The sequence below is a fragment of the Ovis canadensis genome, chromosome 11, assembly GCF_042477335.2.
Source record: "Ovis canadensis isolate MfBH-ARS-UI-01 breed Bighorn chromosome 11, ARS-UI_OviCan_v2, whole genome shotgun sequence".
NCBI lineage: Eukaryota > Metazoa > Chordata > Mammalia > Artiodactyla > Bovidae > Ovis > Ovis canadensis.
Genome location: NC_091255.1, coordinates 66075783 through 66097533, shown reverse-complemented (window position 1 = coordinate 66097533; position 21751 = coordinate 66075783). Strand labels below are relative to the sequence as shown.

Sequence of the window (21751 nt, the reverse complement as noted above, 5' to 3'; positions counted from 1 at the left end):
TGCAAAGATCCTCCAACACACACGATAGTGCTTCACTCTCAAACACAATCAAATATCACCAAGGACATCTGCAGAAAGACTTGAAAGATAATAATAGGTAAGATAAAGGACGTTGAAGGAAACAGACAAGCAAGAATTAGAAGGAAACTAAAAACTAAAATAAAATCTATAGAAATTGGAGACCAAATATTACATCCATGAAACAAGAGCATAAAGTTATAAAAAGAGAATGCTGACAGATTAGAACAAATGTCTAGGAATTAAAAATACAACTGTTGGGACTTCCTTGGTGGTACAGTGAGTAAGAATCTGCCTACCAATGTAGGGGACACGGGTTCGATCCCTGATCCAGGAAGATCCCACATGCCCCAGAGCAACGAAGCCCATGTGTCACAAGCACAGAACCCATGCTCTAGAGCCTGGAAGCCACCACCACTGAGGTCCTGCAACAAGAACAGCCACTGCAACGAGAAGCCTGCGCACGCCAACCGAGAGCAGACCCCATTCGCTGCAACTAGAGAAAGCCTGCAGAGCAACAAAGACCCGGCACGGCCAAGAATAAAAAGGTACATGAAATGTTTAAACTGTATAAAAAAAATACAGCTGTTGAAATAAAAAGTCAATAGGAGGTCTAGAAGATAAAAGATCACTCTGAAAGTAAAACAAAAACAACGAAAAGATAGAGAAGGGGGGAAAAAAAGTCAAGGGAATTGGAGAAATGGTCTCTCTGAATAATAAGCTAGAAAGAGAGACCAGTAACAATAGTGAGAATTATTTTCTGAATCATCTCTGAAAAACTAACAGTAACAGCAACTTTCAAGATCAAGGGTTTCCAGATTAAAGATGCCTACTGAATGCCAAACACAACCGAGGAGAAAAGAAAAGCGTGGTCCATACCGAGGCATAGCCTCATGAAATGTCAGAACACCTGCAGCAAAGAGAAGATTCAAAATGGTTACAGGGAAAGGCAGGGCGTTGGACACATTGACATCCACGCCAGAAGCCAGGATACAATGGATGAATGCCTTCAAAATTCAGAGGGAAGAGGTTTCATATAGAGCCAAGTCATCAGCTGAAAGTAGAGACATAAGAAAGACATTTGCAGATAAGCCCAGTATCCAAAAATGAACCAAGGTCTTATCTGTTGTTGTGACGTGCACGCTCAGTTGTGTCTGATTCTTTGTGGCCCCATGGAATGCGGCCCATCAGGCTCCTCTGTCCAGGGGATTTCCCAGGCAAGAATACTGGAGTGGGTTGTCATTTCCTCCTCCAGGGGATCTTCCTGACCCAGGGATCGAACCCACGTCTCCTGAGTCTCCAGCATTGGCCGGCAGATTCTTTACCACTGCACCACCTGGGAAGCATAGACAACGAATCGCCCAAATTTTGGTGGCTTGAAACAACAGACATTTGTTATCTTCTATTTCCGGTATCTCGGGAATTTGAGAATGCTTAGTTGGCTGGTTCTGGCTGGGGGTTTCTCATGAGGGAGTAATTAGTGTCAGCCAAGCCTGCAGTCACTGAGGCTTCACTGGGGCTTGGAGGACCCACTGCCAAGCTCTTTTGTGTGGTTGTTGGCTGGAGGCCCCAGCTCCTCTCCATGTAGGAGGGCTCACAACGTGGCGACTGGCTTTGCTCAGAAGAGATGCTCTGCAGGAGAAGGTGGGGGAGGAGAAGAAGGAGGAAGAGCAGGATGAACGGGAGAAAGGGAAGGAGCAGAAGAGAGAAAGAGAGAGGAGAAGAGAGAGAGGAGAGGGGATGCAAGAGAGCCAACAGCCACTGACTTCCCCTGAAAAAGCCCCTGAAAAAGAAGCCATCGGAAAAGCCCCTGAAAAAGAAGCCATTGGAAAAGCCCCTGATGCTGGGAGAGACTGAAGGCGGGAGGAGAAGGGGACAACAGAGGATGCGATGGTTGGATAGCATCATCGACTCAACGGACATGAGTTTGAGTAGGTTCTGGGAGTTGGTGATGGATAGGGAGGCCTGGCGTGCTGCAGTCCGTGGGGTCGCAAAGAGTCAGACACAACTGAGCGACTGAACTGAACTGAACAGAAGCCACAGAGTCTTTAATCCCTGAATCCTTGAAGTGGCGTACCATCACTCTGCTTGAATTCCATTGGTTACACAGACCAATCCTGGTACAGAGGGGAGAACACCAGGAGATGGGGATTACTGAGGAGGCTGGCTTGGAGGCTGGCTACCACACACCCCTTTCTCAAGAGGCTCGTGGAAGAGGTGCTCCACTAAGACAAAGAGGAAAGGCAGACACAGAGTAAGAGGGGAAACAGGAAACTCACGCGGAAGTCACAAAGACAGTCCCCGGGCTGGCGGTGAAGAGTCCTGCAAGGAGGCTATACAGAAGACTCAGAGGGAAACTGGCCCAGACTCAGCAGAAGGACAGAGGGGCCCAGGAAGGAAGCCTCCAAGCCCTCACCCCAAAATGAACCCAATATGTTGAATAAACCTACCGAGATTTTCAACTCTATCAGAATTAGGAGATGAAGTACAGATAGTTACAGAGAAAAGTACACCAGTTTTTTTTTTTTTTAAGAGGTAATCATTAACTCCATGGAAAACAAAAGGCTCTATGAGAAAGAGGAGGCTGGCGGAGAATAATGCTTGGCTCAGCTTTAAATAATATTTACATAGTTATAATAAGGCAAAGCACTGACCACTGATTTGATGGAAAGGATGATAACTATGTCGAGATGGAAGCGGGTGAAGAAGTTCATTGTAGAAGTAACGAGCTGGGGATTTCTTGGAATAGGAAGTCAAAACAATCTAAAGCAAAACTCAAGAAATGGAAGTACAAGGGCATCACTTATAAACAAGGAGGTAAATAAAACAGAAAAAACAGCCAAAAGAACTGGAAGCATGTGCCCTCAGGGACTGTCACAAAGGGAGAAAGATGGAGCAAGAATCTGCTGTTTTTCGTTAATAGCTTAATCCCAGCACTTGACTTTTTGACCATGGACATATATTATTCGGTAAAAATTAAATTAAAAAAAAGATTTTACTGGCCAAACAAACCCCTCTACTGGCTTGTACTAAAGATCAGCATATATTATCAGCCTGTATTTTACTTTCTGGACCTCCAGTTGTAGAGAATGATATCATTTCAGAAGAAATTAACCAGGATAAGTAATTCAAGCCCACCAGGCAGCCTCGGTCTGCACAGGACTCCAGCACTGCCGTCCTATCCCTCTGAAAAAACGCATCAGTGCTCATTAAGTCAGGCACTGCTAATTGCTTTTTGACCAACTGCCAGCTTTGTGGCAAAATACCAAAAACAAGGACAAAGACAGTTTTAGAGACGACAGCCCTCTTTAGCCTCTTTCCTGTATGGGTTGTAAGAAACCACGAGAAAACATCTGACTTCTGAATGGTCCAGACGGGCACATCAGGTGCAGTTACTGCCTTGAAGGCTTTCTGAGCGCTTGCTGAGGATTTAGGATCCGAGGTAGGGCCTGCTGAGTTCTCTCACCCTGAGAGTTTGATAGCAGAGCTTAGAAAACAATTTTTCTCCTTTTTTTCTCTGATATGGTCTTTTTGTTCACTAGATACATGGACAGAAGGATAAGCAACTGACTGAAGGTCTGCACCTTTGTATCCTGTTCAGATAAAACCTTCAGTAGCATGATCACGTGGTTAACGCCCATTCTATATTTGGGGTTTGTTTCTTTGTGCCGATCGCATCAGAACAGTACATCAAAGGGAGTACTGGCTATTTCTAAACAGTTTAACTCTCTAATAGTGCTACAAAAAAAAAGTGCTCATCTTGGAAAACTAAATATGCACGCAACATCACTGTGGCCAAATCATTTTTGGAACGCCTCTTTGAAAATTCACTTTGGAGCCCGAAGCACAGTGTTGAGAATAGACTCGCTGGTGCCAATCATCTCTTAGGGATCAGTTTGGGTTTCAGAACCAGCTATAATCCAGTAAGGAGTTTCAAATTTATACATGCCAACAATGTAAAGCAAGTCTGAATGTATTAGTCACTCAGTCATGTCCAAGTCTTTGTGACCCCACGGACTGTAGCCCGCCAGGCTCCCCTGTCCATGGAATTCTCCAAGTGAGAATATTGGAGTGGGTAGCCATTCCCTTCTCCAGGGGATCAAACCCAGTTCTCCTGCATTGCAAGCAGATTATTTACCATCTGAGCCACCAGGGACTCCAATAAAAATGAACAAAAGAAAACAAAAAAGGGGGGATATATGTAATACATATAGCTGACTCACTTTGCAGAAACTAACAATGTAAAGCACCTATACTTCAATAAAAATTTAAAAAAAAAAGAAGAGGGGAATATATATATATATGTACAGCTGATTCACTTTAGAACAGAAATGAACAGAACAATGTAAAGCAATGCTACTCCAATAAAAATTAATTAAGAAAACAAATTTAAATACACCATGGGTTCCCTGGTGGCTTAGTGGTAAAGCATCTTCGGGCAATGCAGGAGACACAGGTTCTATCCCTAGGTCGGGAAGATCCCCTGGAGAAGGAAATGGCAACCCAGGCTAGTATTCTTGCCTGGGAAATCCCATGGACAGAGGAGCCTGGTGGGCTACAGTCGATGGGGTCCGCAAAGAGGCAGAGAGGACTTAGCGACGCAGCATGCACGCACACGTGTGTATACATAGAAAAGCTGGGCGTGAACGTTTTTTAAGTGCTATTTAAACGAGCTTTTTATTGAAAGGCCCCTGCAGTGGGCCCTACCGCGGTGTCCCGCGGTGAGGCCAGGCCCGAGCTGCCCTGTGACCTGCTCTGTCTGCTGGGGTTAGGCCCCCGGCGTGCTCAGCTACCTCTACCAGCATGAAGACGCCTCGCCAAGCCCTGAATCCTACAAGCCAAACGAGCTCCCTGTGCCAGCAGGCGAGAGCCAGAACCCAGAAACTGCCACCCTTCACGGTCCCAAACAGAAAGGTCTTGCCAGGGAGGCAGACCCAGGGCCTGAGGGAGCACAGAGAATCAAGCATTCGGAGCAGCCCTGGGACAATCTGTCAGGGATCGCTGCAGCCGGGGAGCGGGGGTGCGGGGCGGGTGGGGAGGCGCGGCCTGCGCGGAGGGAGGAGCACACGGATGACTTTGGGGAACCGAGCCCTCGGGGCGCCGTCACCGGTGCGGCCATCTGCTCTGGGGCCTCGGGCGTCGGGCAGGCCCTGTGAGGCTCGGGACCAGCAGACAAAACCAGCAGACGCCGCCATTTGTCTCTGACTTTTGGAGAGCGGCCAGGTCCCTCCTGGAGCCCCACCCGGCTCATCCACGCAACAGAAAGAGACTCCAGACTCAGCGAACAGACTCGCGGTCGCCCAGGGGGAGGGGGCGGGGAGGGGCGGAATGGGAGATTACGATTAGCGGACAGAGACTATGATACAGAGAACAGAGTAAAAATAAAAAGGTCCTACCTACCGTATAGCACATATTCAATATCCTGTGATAAACCACAATGGAAAAGAATATGAAAAAGAAAAAAAATATATATATATATGTATCATTGAATCACGTTGCTGCAGAGTAGAAATTAACACAATATCGTTAAGTCAACTATAGTTAAATTAAAAAAAAATTTTTTAATGGTATCATCAAGAGGGAACGGACACACATACCTAAGGCTGATGGATGTTTTCATGTTGATGTATGGCAGAAACCAACACAATATTGTAGAGCAATTATCCTCCAATTAAAAACAAATAATTTTTTTAAAAAATGGTGTCAATGCCCACTGGTCTTCGTGGAACCTCTTCCCACCGAAAGGATGGAAAGTTTCTCTTCTTTGCCTCAAAGAAACGTTTGCACCACCCAGCACCACCCTCCCTTGAGGCTCCCGCGTGCAGCCTGAGGCTCCCAGAGAGAGCTCTTTCAGACCCTTCGCTGAGCCTGTCTGGCTGGGAAACCTCCCCTGGCAGAATACACATCCGCCCTCCTGCCCCCTCATCTCACCCAGACAAGGTCACTGAAGCTGCAGCTACCGCCCTACCTGCCAGGCCGCCCAGTGGTGCAGGGGCCATGGAGAAAGCAGAGACTCCTCAGTGATGCTGGAGGAGCTGCGGGGGAGCTGGAAGAGCTGCCAGGTCAGAGGATTCCAGTGTGCGTGCGTGTGCGTGTGTGTGTGTGTGCGCGCACACGCATGCACTTACTGGTCCTGTCCCACTCTTTTGCAACCCCATGGACTGTAGCCCTCCAGGCTCCTCTGCCATGGAATTCTCCAGGCAAGAATGCTGGAGTGGGTTGCCATTTCCTCCTCCAGGGGATCTTCCCCACCCAGGGATCGAACCCGCATCTTTTGTGTCTCCTGCCTTGGCAGGTGGATTCTTTATCACTGCACCACCTGGGAAATCTGAGGATTTCAGATTCTGCAGCAAATCTGGGTTCCAGACACCGTGACCTCGTTTTCATTCTATCAGGACCGCAGCCCGTCCTTGGGTTGAGGGGAGGGGAGGAAAGAGAGAAGAGAACAGCCAAGGGCTGGGTTTGGGGACCCTGTCCTGCAGGGCCTGGTACCCAAGCTGGCACAGGCTTGCTGGCGTGGTGACTTCTGGGCGCTCACCCCACCCTGGGGCCAGCAGAGGAACTGCAGCCTCTTTGGAAAGAGCGTTAAAATCCATCAAACAGAGAGACAGAGTCAATTCCTAGCTTTTACTTCACGGGCATCAGAAATTCCTGGTCCTGAGACAGAAAAAGAGAGAAAGCTCTGTGCTTACTCTACCATCTGACGCCTCTCACCTCTAGGAATGAAGACCCCTCCTCCAACATCAGGACTGTGTCTCCACCTGGAGATCCTGTCCTGTGGGCTGGTGCCTTCCCTAGATCCCTTTAAAATGTAAAGATGATGCTAGTGGTAAAGAACTTGCCTGCCAATGCAGGAGACATAAGAGATTCAGGTCTGATCCCTGGGTTGGGAAGGTCCCCTAGAGGAGGGAATAGCAATCCACTTTAGTATTCTTGCCTGGGAAATTTCATGGACAGAGGAGCCTGGCAGGCTACAGTCCATGGGGTCATGAAGACTCAGACACGACTGAAGCAAATTAGTGCATGCGCACACATTCTGTGTCCTATGGAGAAAGAGCTACCACTGGGGGCCCCCTGATGGTCCAGAGGTTAGAACTCTGACCTTCCGCTAGGGGTGAGGGGTGCAGGTTTGATCCCCGGTTGGGGACCTGAGATCCTGCATGCTGCCTGGAGCAGCCAAAACAGAGAAAAAAAACAGTTTTTCTTTAAAAAAAAAAAAAAGGATGAGCTGTCATCGTGACCACTAGCAGAGGAGGAAAGGACGTGGGGGCTGTCCACAGCCAGAGGAGTCAGTCATCTGCAGGAAAAGGACATGGTTCCTCAGGATCGTGGGCAGGGTTCCTCACCACGGGGTGGGGGTGAGGGCGGGGGCCACTGGGGACACACGGGGGCACAGGCCCCGAGACGGAACACGCCAGGAGCAGGAGGGCGGCCCGGCTTGGTGATTTTGTTATTTGGCCAAGATGAAATCTGGCTCTGATCTGCCTTGACCTAAATACAAACAAAAACCTGAGACCCACTTACTGGTTCTGGCCCGTTTGTGGGATGATGGCCCATCTCTCGGAAGCTGTGAAACACCCATTCCTACCGGAGACAGAGCACTTGGAATGGGTACCTGCCCAAGGGCACCCAGGTGGCGCCACCTCACACGGGCATCCCCCTGTGAGACGACGGTGTTTGCTACTCAACAACGCTTTTCTTTATGAGGGGGAAACTCTGGTTCCACCAGACCCAAAAGCAGAGGCTCCCAGGGCCCCACACCGGCACAAAGCCTGCCCAGGCCCCTCTACCTGCGACGGAATTCGTGGGATGCTGGGCTGCACTGTGAGCCCATAGTGGCCCCGAAAAAGAGACGATTGCTTGTCTGACCCAGGACAGATGTTTCCCTTCCCTGAGCCAAAGTTGCTGGATCTCTGAAATGAGGTTTAAGTAGCAGGGTTCTCTGCTCTAGTTGACATTAAAGTCATCTGGGGAGCTTAAAAAAAAAAAAAAAAAGATCAGGTCTTCATCCCAGGTCCATTGTATCAGAATTGCTCAGAATGGAGCTGGGGCATCTTCAGTCTTTAAAGCTCCCTGGGTGGTTCTCAGTCATGTCCGGCTCTTTGTTCCCAGGTGGCGCTGGTGGTAATGAACCCATCTGCCAATGCAGGAGACACAAAAGACAAGGGTTGGATCCCTGGGTAGGGAAGATTCCCTGGAGGAGGGCATGGCAACCCACTCCATCCAGCATTCTTGCCTGGAATATCCCATGGACAGAGGAGCCTGGCGGGCTACAGTCCATGGGGCTGCAAAGAGTCAGACACGACTAAAGGGACTTAGCACACACAGGACATTCTGGTTCGCAACATGGTAGTAAAGCTCTCTACCAGCTGCTCTCTGAGGGCCATCTGGCTTCCTTGAGTCTATAAATCTGACCCTAAAGGCAGCTCTTTCTTTCCCAGGAGGAGGCCCAGGGAGCAAGCTACTTAGGCAATTCAGCAAGGAGGTGGGAGGGGACAGGTCACACAGCAAGACAGCACCAAACACTCATTACCTGGCTCGGTCTGGAAGGGGGAGGGAATGGGCCCTAGAAAAGACTGCACGGGCATGGTTGCCTGGGTCTCAGAGACCTTGGGAACGGTCCAGAACTCATCAACAAACACCCTGAGATTAGGGGGTCAACGGAGGGGAAAGAGCTGAAAACAATTAAGGCATCCGTCGTCCCTCCTCCATTTTAATCAGACTCCAGGGGTGTGTGGAGGAAGGAAGGACCCCCTTCCTTCCAAGCTGCTCTGCAAGACTGAGCTTCAGGCCTTGGCCGCTGTGTGGCCTTGAGCAGACCACTCAACCTCTCTGTGCTTCGGCTGCTTCTTTCACAAACGGGGAGACTCAGAACCGTGACAGGCTTCCTAGGGTTTCGGGGCAATTACGAGTTAACACGAAGTTTCCACTACAGCGCTGGGTACACAGTAAACACTCAATGAGTGTCAAAAATTATTCACAGGCAAGGTTCCCCGTGGCAAAATAAACTGGGAAAACACTGGGCTTAAAGAAGATAAATAAGTTTCTTCGAGGCAAGATTTCTCAAAATAACAATATTAATAATGACGATGAGATGGGCCTCAAAGGTTGAGAAGACGAAATAGAATGATGGATGTGTGGAACACACCAAGCACATAATGGGCCCTTAATAAATGTTACCGATGGGTGTTACTGACAAGCCTGGGGGGATCTTCAAGAGAAGGGGCAGGTGTGTGCCCTAGCCTCCTGCTCTTCTCCTTCAGGGCGTCCTGCAGGATCCGTGTGGGGCGACACGCGTGCTGGGAGGAGCCCAGGGGATGATGGCCATGCCTTTTCCGACTCCACCGCTGAGGGGTTGGAAAAAAGGACCCAGGCCAGCGTGAGGGCTGCAGGGAGCTAGTTATCAGGAAGAAGGTCGGGGGGAAGAGAGCGCTGGGCTGAACGGTGGGGACAACTGGGAGCTCCCCACTCTGAGTTTCCCACACTCCTGGTGTGAGGCGTGTCCCCACGGGAGGCGCAGGAATCTGCGATTCAGAAGAGCTTTGCCACTCTCTAGCTGGGTGACCTTGGGCAGGTCGCCAGGCCTCTCTGAGTCTGGCATCTTTTCACCTGCATAGTGATGGACCACAGACTATAAATTTGAGCATGTCTACGGTTCCTTCTGGCTACAGGATTCTATGTGCAGTTCTGCCCAAATGAGGGAAGGGAGAGAAAAGTGAACCCTAAACCATGGTTATTGTCTTCTAACCATGATCTCCATTTCTAGATTTATTGGAGGTCTTTTAACCATCATCCCAACTCCAGACATATCTGGGGTGGTTTTCAGAGAGATTTTGATGCCTCCTCATTCACTCGGCCATTGCACTCCCCAGGGACTGAGGAATTTCATAGCAAAAAGGGATGAGCATCCAGCGAAACTTCTACCTGTCAAGGGGTGGGGAAGAGAGATGCCAAGAAAGGGTCTCAAGTCAACCCCTTCTGTATCTAAAGAGACCTTTCAACCCATGATGCCAAATGTTCAGACTTTTACAAGAGGTCTGTTGATCATATGCCATATTTTCCAAACTAACCATTGAGACCTATGACATCAGAAAGGGCTTCTGGTGCTACCAGGTTCAAGATGCAGTCTCAGAGACAAAATGTAGAAGCTGACGTCTTAATTTTGGTAAAAGGCACATGATTTGTGGGTAACAAGGGACAGAACGCTGGAAAACAGGGGTGTCCCAGGAAGTGCAGGTAACTTGGTCAACACGCAGATGACCTTGCCTGGACATCTGCATTTTCTCCACGACAGAAGGGCTGCCCTTCCCATCTACAGAAATAGCAAGCCTCATCATCCCTGGCATCCCCATGAACACTGCAAGGATGCCCTGGTTGCTTGGACAGGCATCCGCCTCTCCCAGCCGGGTCCAAGCCTCCTCCCGGCACTCTCCTGCCTTCCTCTAGGCTTAACCGCGAGACTCACCTCCACGAAACTGACTGCAGAGTCGCGATTCCCCCCACTTAATTTATTAAGCCGCTAAGAGACACAAAGACCTGCTCGGGCCTTATGTATCCACGTTGGCGCTCCTGGACTGTGAACTTCTCACCGAGGGGGTGAACCCAGCAGCATCTCCCAGTGTTAAAGGCTGGGCACTGGCCTGGGCCTGGGTCCTGCTCCGGTTCTTAATTTCCTGCTGTCTATTGTCTCTCCGATAAGTGCTGAACGAGGGGAAGGTATTATTTAATTGCTTTAAAGATATCAAACAAGCCAGGGTGGAGGTTATCTCATCTCCAGCCCTTCTATTTTTCTAGCTCAAGGTTTGGTTACTTAGTTACTCAGCAAGCTGCAGAGGAAGGAGACAGCCCCACGGGTGACAGGGCAGACTGCACTCAGCAGATGGGGGGGAGGTCGGGAGAACGGCCTTAGGCTCAGAGACGGACCGGAACCGGAGGGGAGCCGCCCAGGACAGCTTTTCAAGGCATTCAAAGCCGGTGGCGGGAGCCTTCCATTACCTGGACAAAATCAACAGCTGTTCTAGGTCACACCGTTCCTTCGCGTCAGGTGGCCAAAGTATTGGAGCTTCAGCTTCAGCATCAGTTCTTCCAATGAATACTCAGGGATGACGTCCTTTAGGACTGGCGGGTTTGATCGCCTCACTGTCTACCTGACTCACTGGAAAAGACCCTGATGCTGGGAAAGATTGAAGGTGGGAGGAGAAGGGGACGACAGAGGATGAGATGGTTGGATGGCATCACCAGTTCAGTGGACCTGAGTTTCAGCGAACTCCGGGAGATTGTTTGGACAGGGAAACAGTTGGACGTGACTGAGCAACTGAACAACAACACAGTTTCTGCTGTCAAGGACAAGGCTGTCGAGACCCCCGCTTACCCAGCCCTACAGTGGAGACAGGCGTGTCTGAGGTGGGTGGATCTGACAGTAGTTTTTCCAGGCTGAACTCACCCCACCTGCCATATGGGGAGGCAGCGGAGAGGAGGAGTCACAAGGAGAGGCCAGCGAAGGGGGATTTCACGGCACCAGCTCATCCGAGATGAAGGGACTTCTTCAAGGAGGTCGCGGAGAAGATGTGACCACTGTGTGACCTGAGAGCCGGCGGGGGCAATCAGAGGCTCGGTGCCCCTCCCCCTTCCCTGGCCATTGCAAATGTTCCCCTTGCTAGGAGCCTTTTCAAAGACACAGTCTTGAGAGCAGCGTGCTGTTGAGACCATCAGACTGAGTACGTGACTGAACCCCACTAAAATGAAAATAGTCACTCAGTCATGTCTGATTCTTTGCAACCCTATGGACTTTAGCCTGCCAGGCTCCTCTGTCCATGGGATTCTCAGGCAAGAATACTGGAGTGGGTTGCCATGCCCTTCTCCAGGGGATCTTCCCAACCTAGGAATCAAACCCAGGTCTCCTGCATTGCAGGTGGATTCTTGACCATCTGAGCCACCAGGGAAGTCCACGCCCCACTAAAGGCCTCTATAAACTTCTAAGATTCTGGTGAGAGGGTGCCTCTTTCAGTGCCCAAGAAAAGCCTCATCAGTGACTTTTCTGCTTCTTAAACCGGCCACCTACCCATCTGGACTGGCTGCCTTTCCTCTTCTCTCCTTGCCCTCCATGTACAGGGGAGGCTGTTCTGAATTTCACGTGGGAAACTTCTGAGGTTGCAACCAACACATGTATCGATCACCCCAGCAAGCTGCCCCTGAAGAGAGATGGTTATTTAGCTGGTCCTTCAAGGGCAGTCTGGTTTTGCTGGTAGGACTTATATAAAACTGGGGGGGTGGGGAATGCATTGTCCCATTAGAGTTATCCTGAGGGCTGGCGGGGTGGGGGTGGGGGATGGGAAGGAGGACAATGAGAGCCACTGATTCGGCTCTTGTATAGATTAGAAAACGGATTGAAAGAAAAAAAATGATACAGGAGTTTGGCACTAATAGTTCAAGACCTTTGGAAAGATAACACGGTTCCCGGGAAAGGAATTTGAGACTGGAATAGGCGTTTCCCGGATCTTCCTTTTCCTCCTCTTCCTGGAAACCAGTTGGGTCACTGGTTTTAAACTGAAAGTGGCAGCAGGTGTTGCTGTGGCAACTGTCCCCCCCACCCCTGAGCATGGGGCTTCTCTTGAGTTCAAGCCGCGCTGCCCCCCGGTTCTATAACTGGCCCTCCATCTTCCAGCTGGTGGTGAGCAGAGGCACCCCACTTGGGTCAAGCTACATGCCCAGCCCCTGTGCTCGGCACACAGAGAGAAAAAGCAGGCTCCCAGACTGGCTGGAACATGAGTCAACCACCTGTCCATCTGGCCCTGAGCACCAGGATGACGACTCAAGCTCCATGATGACCGGCATCTCGGAAAGAGACACATCCAAGGATAACCTTGATTTCCACCCTCACGGTGGGTACCCCCAGACACAGCTTGGCCCAGACAGAAACTGTCAGTTATTTGCTACCTTACCTGCCAGTCCCCTTCCCAGGTCTCTGGGGCTCACCCTACCTGCTAAACAGCCTCTGGACTGTAACTTTCACTGGTGAATTGCTAATCAGACAACAGCACTGGACAGTCTGAGCCAGCTCAGCCCACAGAGAAAAGTGTAGTTGGCGTTTGCTTTCTGTTTTCTCATCCTCTAGAACTGTACTCACGATGCGCAGTGTGTGTGTGTGTGTGTGTGAGTGAGTGAATATGTGTGTGAGCGTGTGTACTTGGAGGAGGGTGAGGAAGGAGAGGCTGCAGGACTGAATATGACTTATTAAACTTGGAACAGAAGCTGAATCATCACGGCCAAAAAATAAACAGCTGTCCCTGCATGTGACAACCCCCACTTCATGCGTGTTTGTTTCCCTTTGCTCCCTCCCAGCGGGGAGGAGGAGGGGCTGTGCCCAAGGTCAAGGTGAAGGAAGGGGATGGCTGGAGGACCCCTGCCTCTCCAAGCTGTGGAGAGAGGGTAGAGTTGGGATGAGCTGCTCCAGTGTTGCCCCTCTGATTGCTCTCCCACCTGAATTCTGGAACCAAGAGCGGGCTCAGCCCTGAGCAGAGGGGCGCTGGCCACTGCATCCGCACGGGCATTCCCCTAGCCCTGTTTTCCTCCCGCTCCTTCCAGGGCCCTTGCGTCTGGAAGACGACCCACTGCTTTGTAAAGCTGTCTGAATTCAGACATGGCAGAGGTCCCAGAGCGAGTGAGTCTGGGTCGACCGGCCACCACTCCAGCTGTCTGAAGTCGGCTGGGTGACACAGAACCGACTCTGTGAAGGAGGAGGGAAGACAGCGCGTGTCCGTGCCACCGATCTTGGGGAGACTGAAGTCGCTTGACCCTTCGCGCCCCGCACGCGCGTCTCCCTCTAGCCCGGGTGCCTGCGACCTCTGCCCGCAGCCACCCAGGGATTCTCCCGCAGCGCACCCCAGTCCGCCCACCCGGCCGGGCGGGCGGAGCGAGCTGCGGTGACGTCATGGGGGGCGTGGGGACAGGAGCCGAGGTGCCCGCGCTCCGCACTGCCAGTCCGAGCGGCGCAGCCACCCGCGCGCGCGCTTGCTCCCCCGCGCCCGGAGCCTCAGTCCGCGGCTCGGCTCCCGGGGTCTGCGGGCCACGCTCGGGGGCGCGACGCGCAAGCGGAGCCTGTGGCTCTAGACGCCGAGCGCCGGCCAAGCAGCTGCGCACCCGGGCGCCGGGCTGGGTTGGGGACAGCCGCTGGGTGCCGGCGAGCCGAGCTGGCAGATTGCAGCGGAAAAGCAAAGGTGAGATGTGTGGGCGTGCGTGTCTGTGGGTGTCTGAGAGACAGAAACGCACTTGGGCACCTGGGTGCATCTGCGCTGCGTGGAGGTGCGCGCCCCGGCGTGCCCAGTGTAGGTCCCGGTGCCTGGCTCTCCACCCTTGTGCTTTCGCGGGTGGTTTTGGTGGGAATGAAAGACAGCCGATGTCCCGGCGCGAGCGGGGCGCCGTGGGTCGCCTGTGCTGGAACGGACGTGTCCGCACAGCTGCAGGCTGGTGTGCGCGGCGTGCGCCCTTATCCAGCCCACTCCCAGCCGAGTGTCCAGGTGGCAGCTGCTGCGACGGGGACAACTTCTCTGCCAGCTGCCTGCATCAGAACCCCGACGCGAGGACAGCGAAGCTAGAGAGGGGGATATCGCCGCGGCTCCTGCCGGCGCGCGCCCCCGAATCCCTCCCCCACCTACACCCGATCCGAGCCTGTGAGTGACAGGCGGCGGAGCAGGAGATTAAAAAAAAAAAAGAGGGGCTTCTCCCTTGTTCTTCCTCGCCCAGCCGGGAACACGGATCCTGAGCGCTGTAGGGTCTGGTCCGCCCGGGCGGAGAGGACCGGTTACCCAGGTTTGGAGAGACCGAGTCTCTGAGCAGCCCGAACCCCCCGGAGGCACCGGCCAAATCCGCAGGCGGCTGTCGGCGGTTCCCAGCCGTCGCTGGTGCCCGGCCCCGATCTGCCTTTGGAGATCAGGGTGCTGGCAGGACAATCCTTAATCCCTCCTCCTTCTCTGGAGATAGCAGGGAATCCTTTAGGAAATCCTTGGGTCTGATGGCCAGCGAGTTGGATGGTGCAGAGGCCGATTTTCTGTGCCAGTCTGGGGCGCCCACTGGGAGGGCGGTGGGGACCCTTCCTTTCCCCTCTGTCCCTTCTGCCAGCGATGCCTCGGCTTCTCCTAAGCCCAGGAGCGCCCCGCCGGGTGGCCCGCACCTGGCTGTTGGCTCTCCCCACGCCTGGGGGCTCATGCTTCTGCCAACGGATAAGGGTTAGGAGGCCCGAGGGAAGTGGGCTGGGGGCTGAATGGACGTTAAGATGCTGGAGAGAAAGGGAAAACTGAAGTTGAAAAGGATTTAGGGTTATCTGGGATGCGAGGTCCCATTCCCAACGTTCAGTTCTTAGGCTGGGAACCGCAGACCCTCTGGGATGGGAAGGGATGCTCTAGATCAGGGGTCCCCAACCTCCAGGAAATATCCTGAAACCATCCTGCCCTCCGGTCTTCCGTGGAACCGGTTCCTGGTGCCAGAAAGGACTGCTGTTAGACCGTTCTCACCCTCCCCTCCAACAGGGCTGGACTCAATCTCAGAGGAAACCAACAACCAGGCATTTCCCATACCTAACAATTTTTAGGCTGGAAAAATAAAGCAGAAAACCCAACTTCCTGGTGCATTTAATCACAACCCAGCAGGTAATGAAGCCTGGCATTGGCGTCCACTTTCAATGAGACACCAATGAAGCCGAAGTCGCTCGGAGATCCGAGGCAGCTGACTTCGTTGATGCAATAAGATGCACTGTGATTCAAACTCATTTCTTCCTCAGAGGAGGCTTCTCACTCCGCACTGGCTCCCCAGCTTGCCCAGTCTGCCACCTTCACCAAGCTCTGAACTCTGGGGCTGCCTCTCTCAAAGGTGGAGAATGCTGCTTCTGGCGGCGGGGGGCGGGGAGGGCGGGGGCCGGGAATGATCCTATTCAATCCCTTCCCATTGCATGAGACTCCAGCCAAAAAGGCAGAGTCAGGGCTGGAGGTCAGCATTTCCTCCCCTGCCAGCATCATCATCACTACCCCTGCAGCCCTGGGGCCTCCAGTCTCGCCCAGACATCGGAGTGTGACTTTGCAGGTCACATAGATGGGACCCTGGAAATGCTAGTGATGAATGTCCACCCCAGTGCAGCTGGTTTAAATAGGCTTCTGGGTTGGAAGAATTAAAATAACAAGACAGTTAGAAATGATATTGGAAACAGGCTGCGTTAATCCAAGGACACCAAAAACGGTTTCTTTACAGCTTCTGTTTTTAATTGTTGCCAGTTTATGCTTTTTACCCAACTCAGATATTGACTCCTGGGTCCCCAAAGTACTTTGCAGAAAGATCAGCCATGAAGCCCCCAGGCCCACTTTACAGACAATTGTGTGGTGGGGAGGTCAGCACAGAAAAGATAAACAGAGCTCCCGGCAGTACAGAACGAACCAGAGGCAAATGTGGGCGAGCACCCCACAGTACTGTTGCTGACTAACTCCCCTATAACTCATCAAGCAGTCTCTTCAAGCAGAAAGGAACAATGTCCAGTCTTCACTCGGGCACCAGGGAAAGCACCCTGCTCAGGGGAAATGTGTCCTCCAGGTGAACTCCTCCCACTATGAGCTGAGCACTTCACCGCTTTGCCAGCATCCTCCTTCCTAGAGTGACCTCTTCCCTGCCCTCCTTACTTCCCACTTCAGGGACTCGAGACCCAGCTCAAACATTCCTCATGCGAAGCCTCTGAATCTCCCAGAAGAGAAAGGCATTCTCAAGTCCCTTGTTCATATCTCCATGCAACTCACACCCTAAGAGTTGGTGCCCTTCCTGTCTCCCCTCCTAAGATGTCACCTCCATGTCTGGTTCATTCTGTATGACAAAGAAGTGTCCCAGGGATGTTTTTTGAATGGCCGCAGATAAATCATTTAATTACGTGATAAGCTATTGTTCTACATCTTAGACCAAGCCAATAGTGTCCCAATTATTTTCTTGGCATGGAGGTAAGACCAGAGTCAGCTGCTTCAAACCAAAGCCCAGTTATCAGTCACTGGTTTTCCAATCCACTGAGAAGAAGCTGTGATGCTGTGAAAAGTGTAGAAAGCTTGGGTGTCCTGTGTTCAGATTCCAACTTCATCAGGGATGCTCAAGGGAATGGGAACAAGTTCCTTAAACTCGCTAAGTCTCAGTTTCCTCATCTGTAAAATGGGGATAACTATCCCCACATCATAGGATTGTTTGGAAGGTCAAAGAGACAGTAGATGTGAATCAGCCTGCCTTGCTCCCTCCTGGACCCTGTTTTTCCCCTTAATTAGAGGATCACAGGCAAATTCTCTGGGGTGTGAAATGATCCCCAGCATCCTGATGGGGGACTTGGGAAAGGATTTTCCAGGGCACCAGGAAGTCAAGCATTGGGTATTAGAGAAAAAGAGAGGAAACAAAAATCAACTAGAGCCTACATTTAAAAAATAAAAGCAAGCCAGATCTTTCTTTTTAATATTTAAGACTATAAACTGGTTCATTCTGTAGGCAGATTTCAATAAATTAGAAATAAGTTGCTATTCATTGGAAAGACTGATGCTAAAGCTGAAGCTCCAGTACTTTGGTCACTTGATGCAAAGAGCCAACTCATTAGAAAAGACCCTGATGCTGGGAAAGATTGAAGGCAAGAGAAGGCGGCAGAGGATAACATGGTTGGATGGCATCACCGACCCAATGGAGATGAGTTTGAAAACTCTGGAAGATAATGAACGACAGGGAAGCCTGGCGTGCTGCAGTCCATGGTATCCCAAAGAGTCAGACATGACTTAGCAACCGAACAACAACAAAAAATGAAAAAGGGAGAAAAGACAGCATTTTTAGAGTTCTAGTTAGGAGCCCAGCACAGTGCCAGGCATTTCCATCTTCATTTCATCACTTCATCTTCATGACACCCCCATTTTAACAAAGGAGAGAGTGGTGGAGTGCCTGGCATGGGGTCACGCGGTCTCCATGGTTTTTTCACCTCTAAAGTCTGGCATTTTTCCACTATGGGATTTTCACAATAGAAAGACTCCAAAGCAGCTGTCAAGTCAGCATAGATTTCCTCAAGGGGGAAAGACCAGGAACGCAGGTGTCAGACTCTTCTGAGGTAGGGCTTCTCCAGGCTCTGTCTTTTTTACGTTCAGATCAGCCCACTTCTTAGGAACCGCTGTCTTGCAGGTAGAGTCAACTCCCATGTGCGTATCACCAAAGATGACAAGATAAACGGGGATGACTTCGTTCAAACCCTTCCCCGCCACTGGAAAAACAGTTCCAATGGCCTGCATGTGAGAATGAGCTGGGACCGCTCACACTGGTATGAAAGACAACACACTTTTCAACTGAAGAGTGTCTGAGAGGGCAAACCAGAAATCTGGGAAGCTAGTGAGAGCTTGAGTAACTTCTGGCAGACGAGTCAATCTTCTTTTCCTCCTTGCAGATGTCACAGTGGGTCCTTTGCCTCTGGGGCCCATGAAGGTGAGAATAAGACCTCTGGCGGGTGGACCTAGCCTAAGACTAGAAGGCGGCCATGGATCTGGCCTCTGAACTCAACGAGACCCAACCTTGGCTGACCTCTCCATTCGACCTCAATGGCTCCGTGGGGGCAGCCAACATTTCAAACCAGACAGAGCCGTACTACGACCTGGCCAGCAACGTCGTCCTCACCTTCATCTACTTCGTGGTCTGCATCGTTGGGCTGTGTGGCAACACGCTGGTCATTTACGTCATCCTCCGCTACGCCAAGATGAAGACCATCACCAACATCTACATCCTCAACCTGGCCATCGCAGATGAACTCTTCATGCTGGGTCTGCCCTTCCTGGCCATGCAGGTGGCTCTGGTCCACTGGCCCTTTGGCAAGGCCATCTGCCGGGTGGTCATGACCGTGGATGGCATCAATCAGTTCACCAGCATCTTCTGCCTGACAGTCATGAGCATCGACCGCTACCTGGCTGTGGTCCACCCCATCAAGTCGGCCAAGTGGAGGAGACCCCGGACAGCCAAGATGATCAACGTGGCTGTGTGGGGCATCTCTCTGCTGGTCATCTTGCCGATCATGATATATGCTGGCCTTCGGAGCAACCAGTGGGGGAGAAGCAGTTGCACCATCAACTGGCCAGGCGAGTCTGGGGCCTGGTACACAGGGTTCATCATCTACGCCTTCATCCTGGGGTTCCTGGTGCCCCTGACCATCATCTGTCTCTGCTACTTGTTCATTATCATCAAGGTGAAGTCCTCCGGCATCCGAGTGGGTTCCTCCAAGAGGAAGAAGTCTGAGAAGAAGGTCACACGCATGGTGTCCATCGTGGTGGCCGTCTTCATCTTCTGCTGGCTCCCCTTCTACATCTTCAACGTCTCCTCGGTCTCGGTGGCCATCAGTCCCACCCCAGCCCTCAAAGGCATGTTTGACTTCGTGGTGGTCCTCACCTACGCCAACAGCTGTGCCAACCCTATCCTCTATGCCTTCTTGTCCGACAACTTCAAGAAGAGCTTCCAGAATGTCCTCTGCTTGGTCAAGGTGAGCGGCACAGACGACGGGGAGCGGAGTGACAGTAAGCAGGACAAATCCCGGCTGAATGAGACCACGGAGACCCAGAGGACCCTCCTCAATGGAGACCTCCAGACCAGTATCTGAACTGCCTGAAAAATCCATCACTCAGACACTAGGCTCTGCCAAACGGCCGTGTGCTCCCCAGCCCCAGCCCCCTGCTTCCTCCCACCCATCACCTGGCTTCTAGAATAGGGATCTGCTCAGCAGGAGTCCAATTCAGAGAACAGGGTTTGAGTTGGCTTGCATAAGTGACTGGTGAGGTATTAAACTGATTATGCCCTCCTTAAAGGGAACATTTAGAAGCAGGCAGACAATTCAGAGTCTGGAGAAGAGGAGATCCCGCCTGGGTGAGACCTTCGGAAACAACTGAAACGCAGCAAAAACAGAAACTCTGCGTGTTTGTGTGTTTAAAGCCCCGTATGTAACCTCGTGGTCTTACATTTATGCCTGCATATTTTTGTCTAGTCTCTGTACAGCCGTGACCTAGGTACGCTTCCTGAGTTCAAGGACACAAGTATCGAGTTCAAATTTGCATAGCATAGAGGAACGTTTATTCCAATATGGTACCCACAGAAATGGACTTACCAAGCCAATAAAGTTTAAGCTTCAGGGATCTCTTTTGCTTGGGCGGTATGTTCACATGGTCATATGCTTTTGTAAAGAAAGAAAAATATGTAAGATATTTTTGTATTCTTTTTCTTAAAAAGGTCTCCTTAAATTGTATAAGCGTTCAGCCTCACAAAACTGGCGTCTCTCCCTGAGTTTTTGCTTCATTAAGTTCAGGCAAGTTAAATCAAAGTAAAAAAAAAAAAAAATGGGGGTTGGGGTGAGGGAGAAGGTATTTAAGACCCAGAACATAAATTCATGTGTTTTCTCTTCTTAGATATAATCAAAGGATTATTCATCTCTCCACAAGGACATTAAGTGGTTGTGGTCATCGATCATTGTATTTATCCAGACATGGCCTGCTCTAAGATTGCATCATTTTCTTCTTAAATTGCCTTAATTTTTCCTAGGGAGCCATGGAGGGGAGTGGGGTTGGGTGAAAATCACTAACATGCAAGGCAAAAAATGGACAATCATTCTTATAGGGAAACAATTTTATTCTCCTCACCATGAAACTAAATGAATAAGAACGAAGCAAAATTATACCTTTATGAGAAACCATAAAGTTGGTGTTTTTTTTAGTGCCAGACATGTTCTCCCAATGAAAGAAAATGGAAATGTTATTCAACAACCACTCAAAGGTACTTTTTAAGAACTTGCTACAAAGCTGGGCACTAATAAAATCACAGTGCATGCGGAAGGTCTGAGGACATGGCTCCGAAACCGTCAGCACACGCACCAGCCAATAAACAAGCCAAGCATTGGGGGGTGTGGGTGTGAGCGCTGGCGGCAGCCCCGTCCCACACAGGCGTGGCCGGGCTGCCTTCCTCACCCACAAAATACACAGTAAACATCCACCTTTAATCCACGGGCTTCCTGAGCTATTCCTCAAGCACCGTTACAGACAGGCACTTCACACCGTCAGTGACGTTTTTCTGTCCCTGAAGCTGAAGACGGGCTTGTGTACAGGCAACAGGAAGAGAGGCAACACCCATTTCATTGACCGATCGCAACTTCCGGGGTACAAAGAAATACACACTCGGGTGTTTGCAAGGATGCCATGGTCTCTGGTTTTGTACGAGAGCCTCACTCGTTGGGTTTCAGGTATCAATTTCACCATATTTTAAAACAAGCTTGCCTCTTCCGGCTCCCTAAGCACGGGCTGTCAGGATGACTAAGAACTCCACCTGTGGTCATCATGCTGCTTTTGTTCTGCCTAGGTAACTCATGCCACCTCCTTCCCCAAAGCACTGACTGAGACCCAGAAAATGTGTTCAGAAACACTGATGATAGGGACTTGCTTGTGGCCCAGTGGCTGGGACTTTGTGCTCCCCATGCAGGGGGCCCGGGCTCAATCCCAGGTCAGGAAACTGGATCCCACGTGCTGCAACTGAAGATCCCATGTGCCGAAACTAAGACCCACCCCCACCCCAAACAGCCAAATAAAAAATAAATGTTTTTTTAAACACTGATGATAGATAAGTCCATGCAAAAATGAAGTACAATTATGAGACTATAAAGAAAGTTGTTAACACACAAAAACGCATGCCGTACAGACTTCCCTGGTGGCCCAGTGGTTAAGACTCC

General features: G+C 51.0%; 1 protein-coding gene across 1 annotated transcript; it reads left to right on the top strand.

The window, feature by feature from the left end:
- Positions 1 to 13948: 13948 nt before the first annotated feature.
- On the top strand, positions 13949 to 20729 carry SSTR2 (somatostatin receptor 2). Its single transcript, XM_069542550.1, has 2 exons — positions 13949 to 14234; positions 18446 to 20729. The coding sequence occupies exon 2, from the start codon at positions 18536 to 18538 to the stop codon at positions 19640 to 19642; it is 1107 nt and encodes a 368-aa protein (XP_069398651.1). The 5' UTR covers positions 13949 to 14234; positions 18446 to 18535; the 3' UTR covers positions 19643 to 20729.
- The last annotated feature ends 1022 nt before the right edge of the window (positions 20730 to 21751 follow it).

What these genes read in the sequence shown, in the direction of transcription:
- SSTR2 (XM_069542550.1), top strand. Translation starts at nt 18,536, where the DNA reads ATGGATCTGGCCTCTGAACTCAACGAGACCCAACCTTGGCTGACCTCT.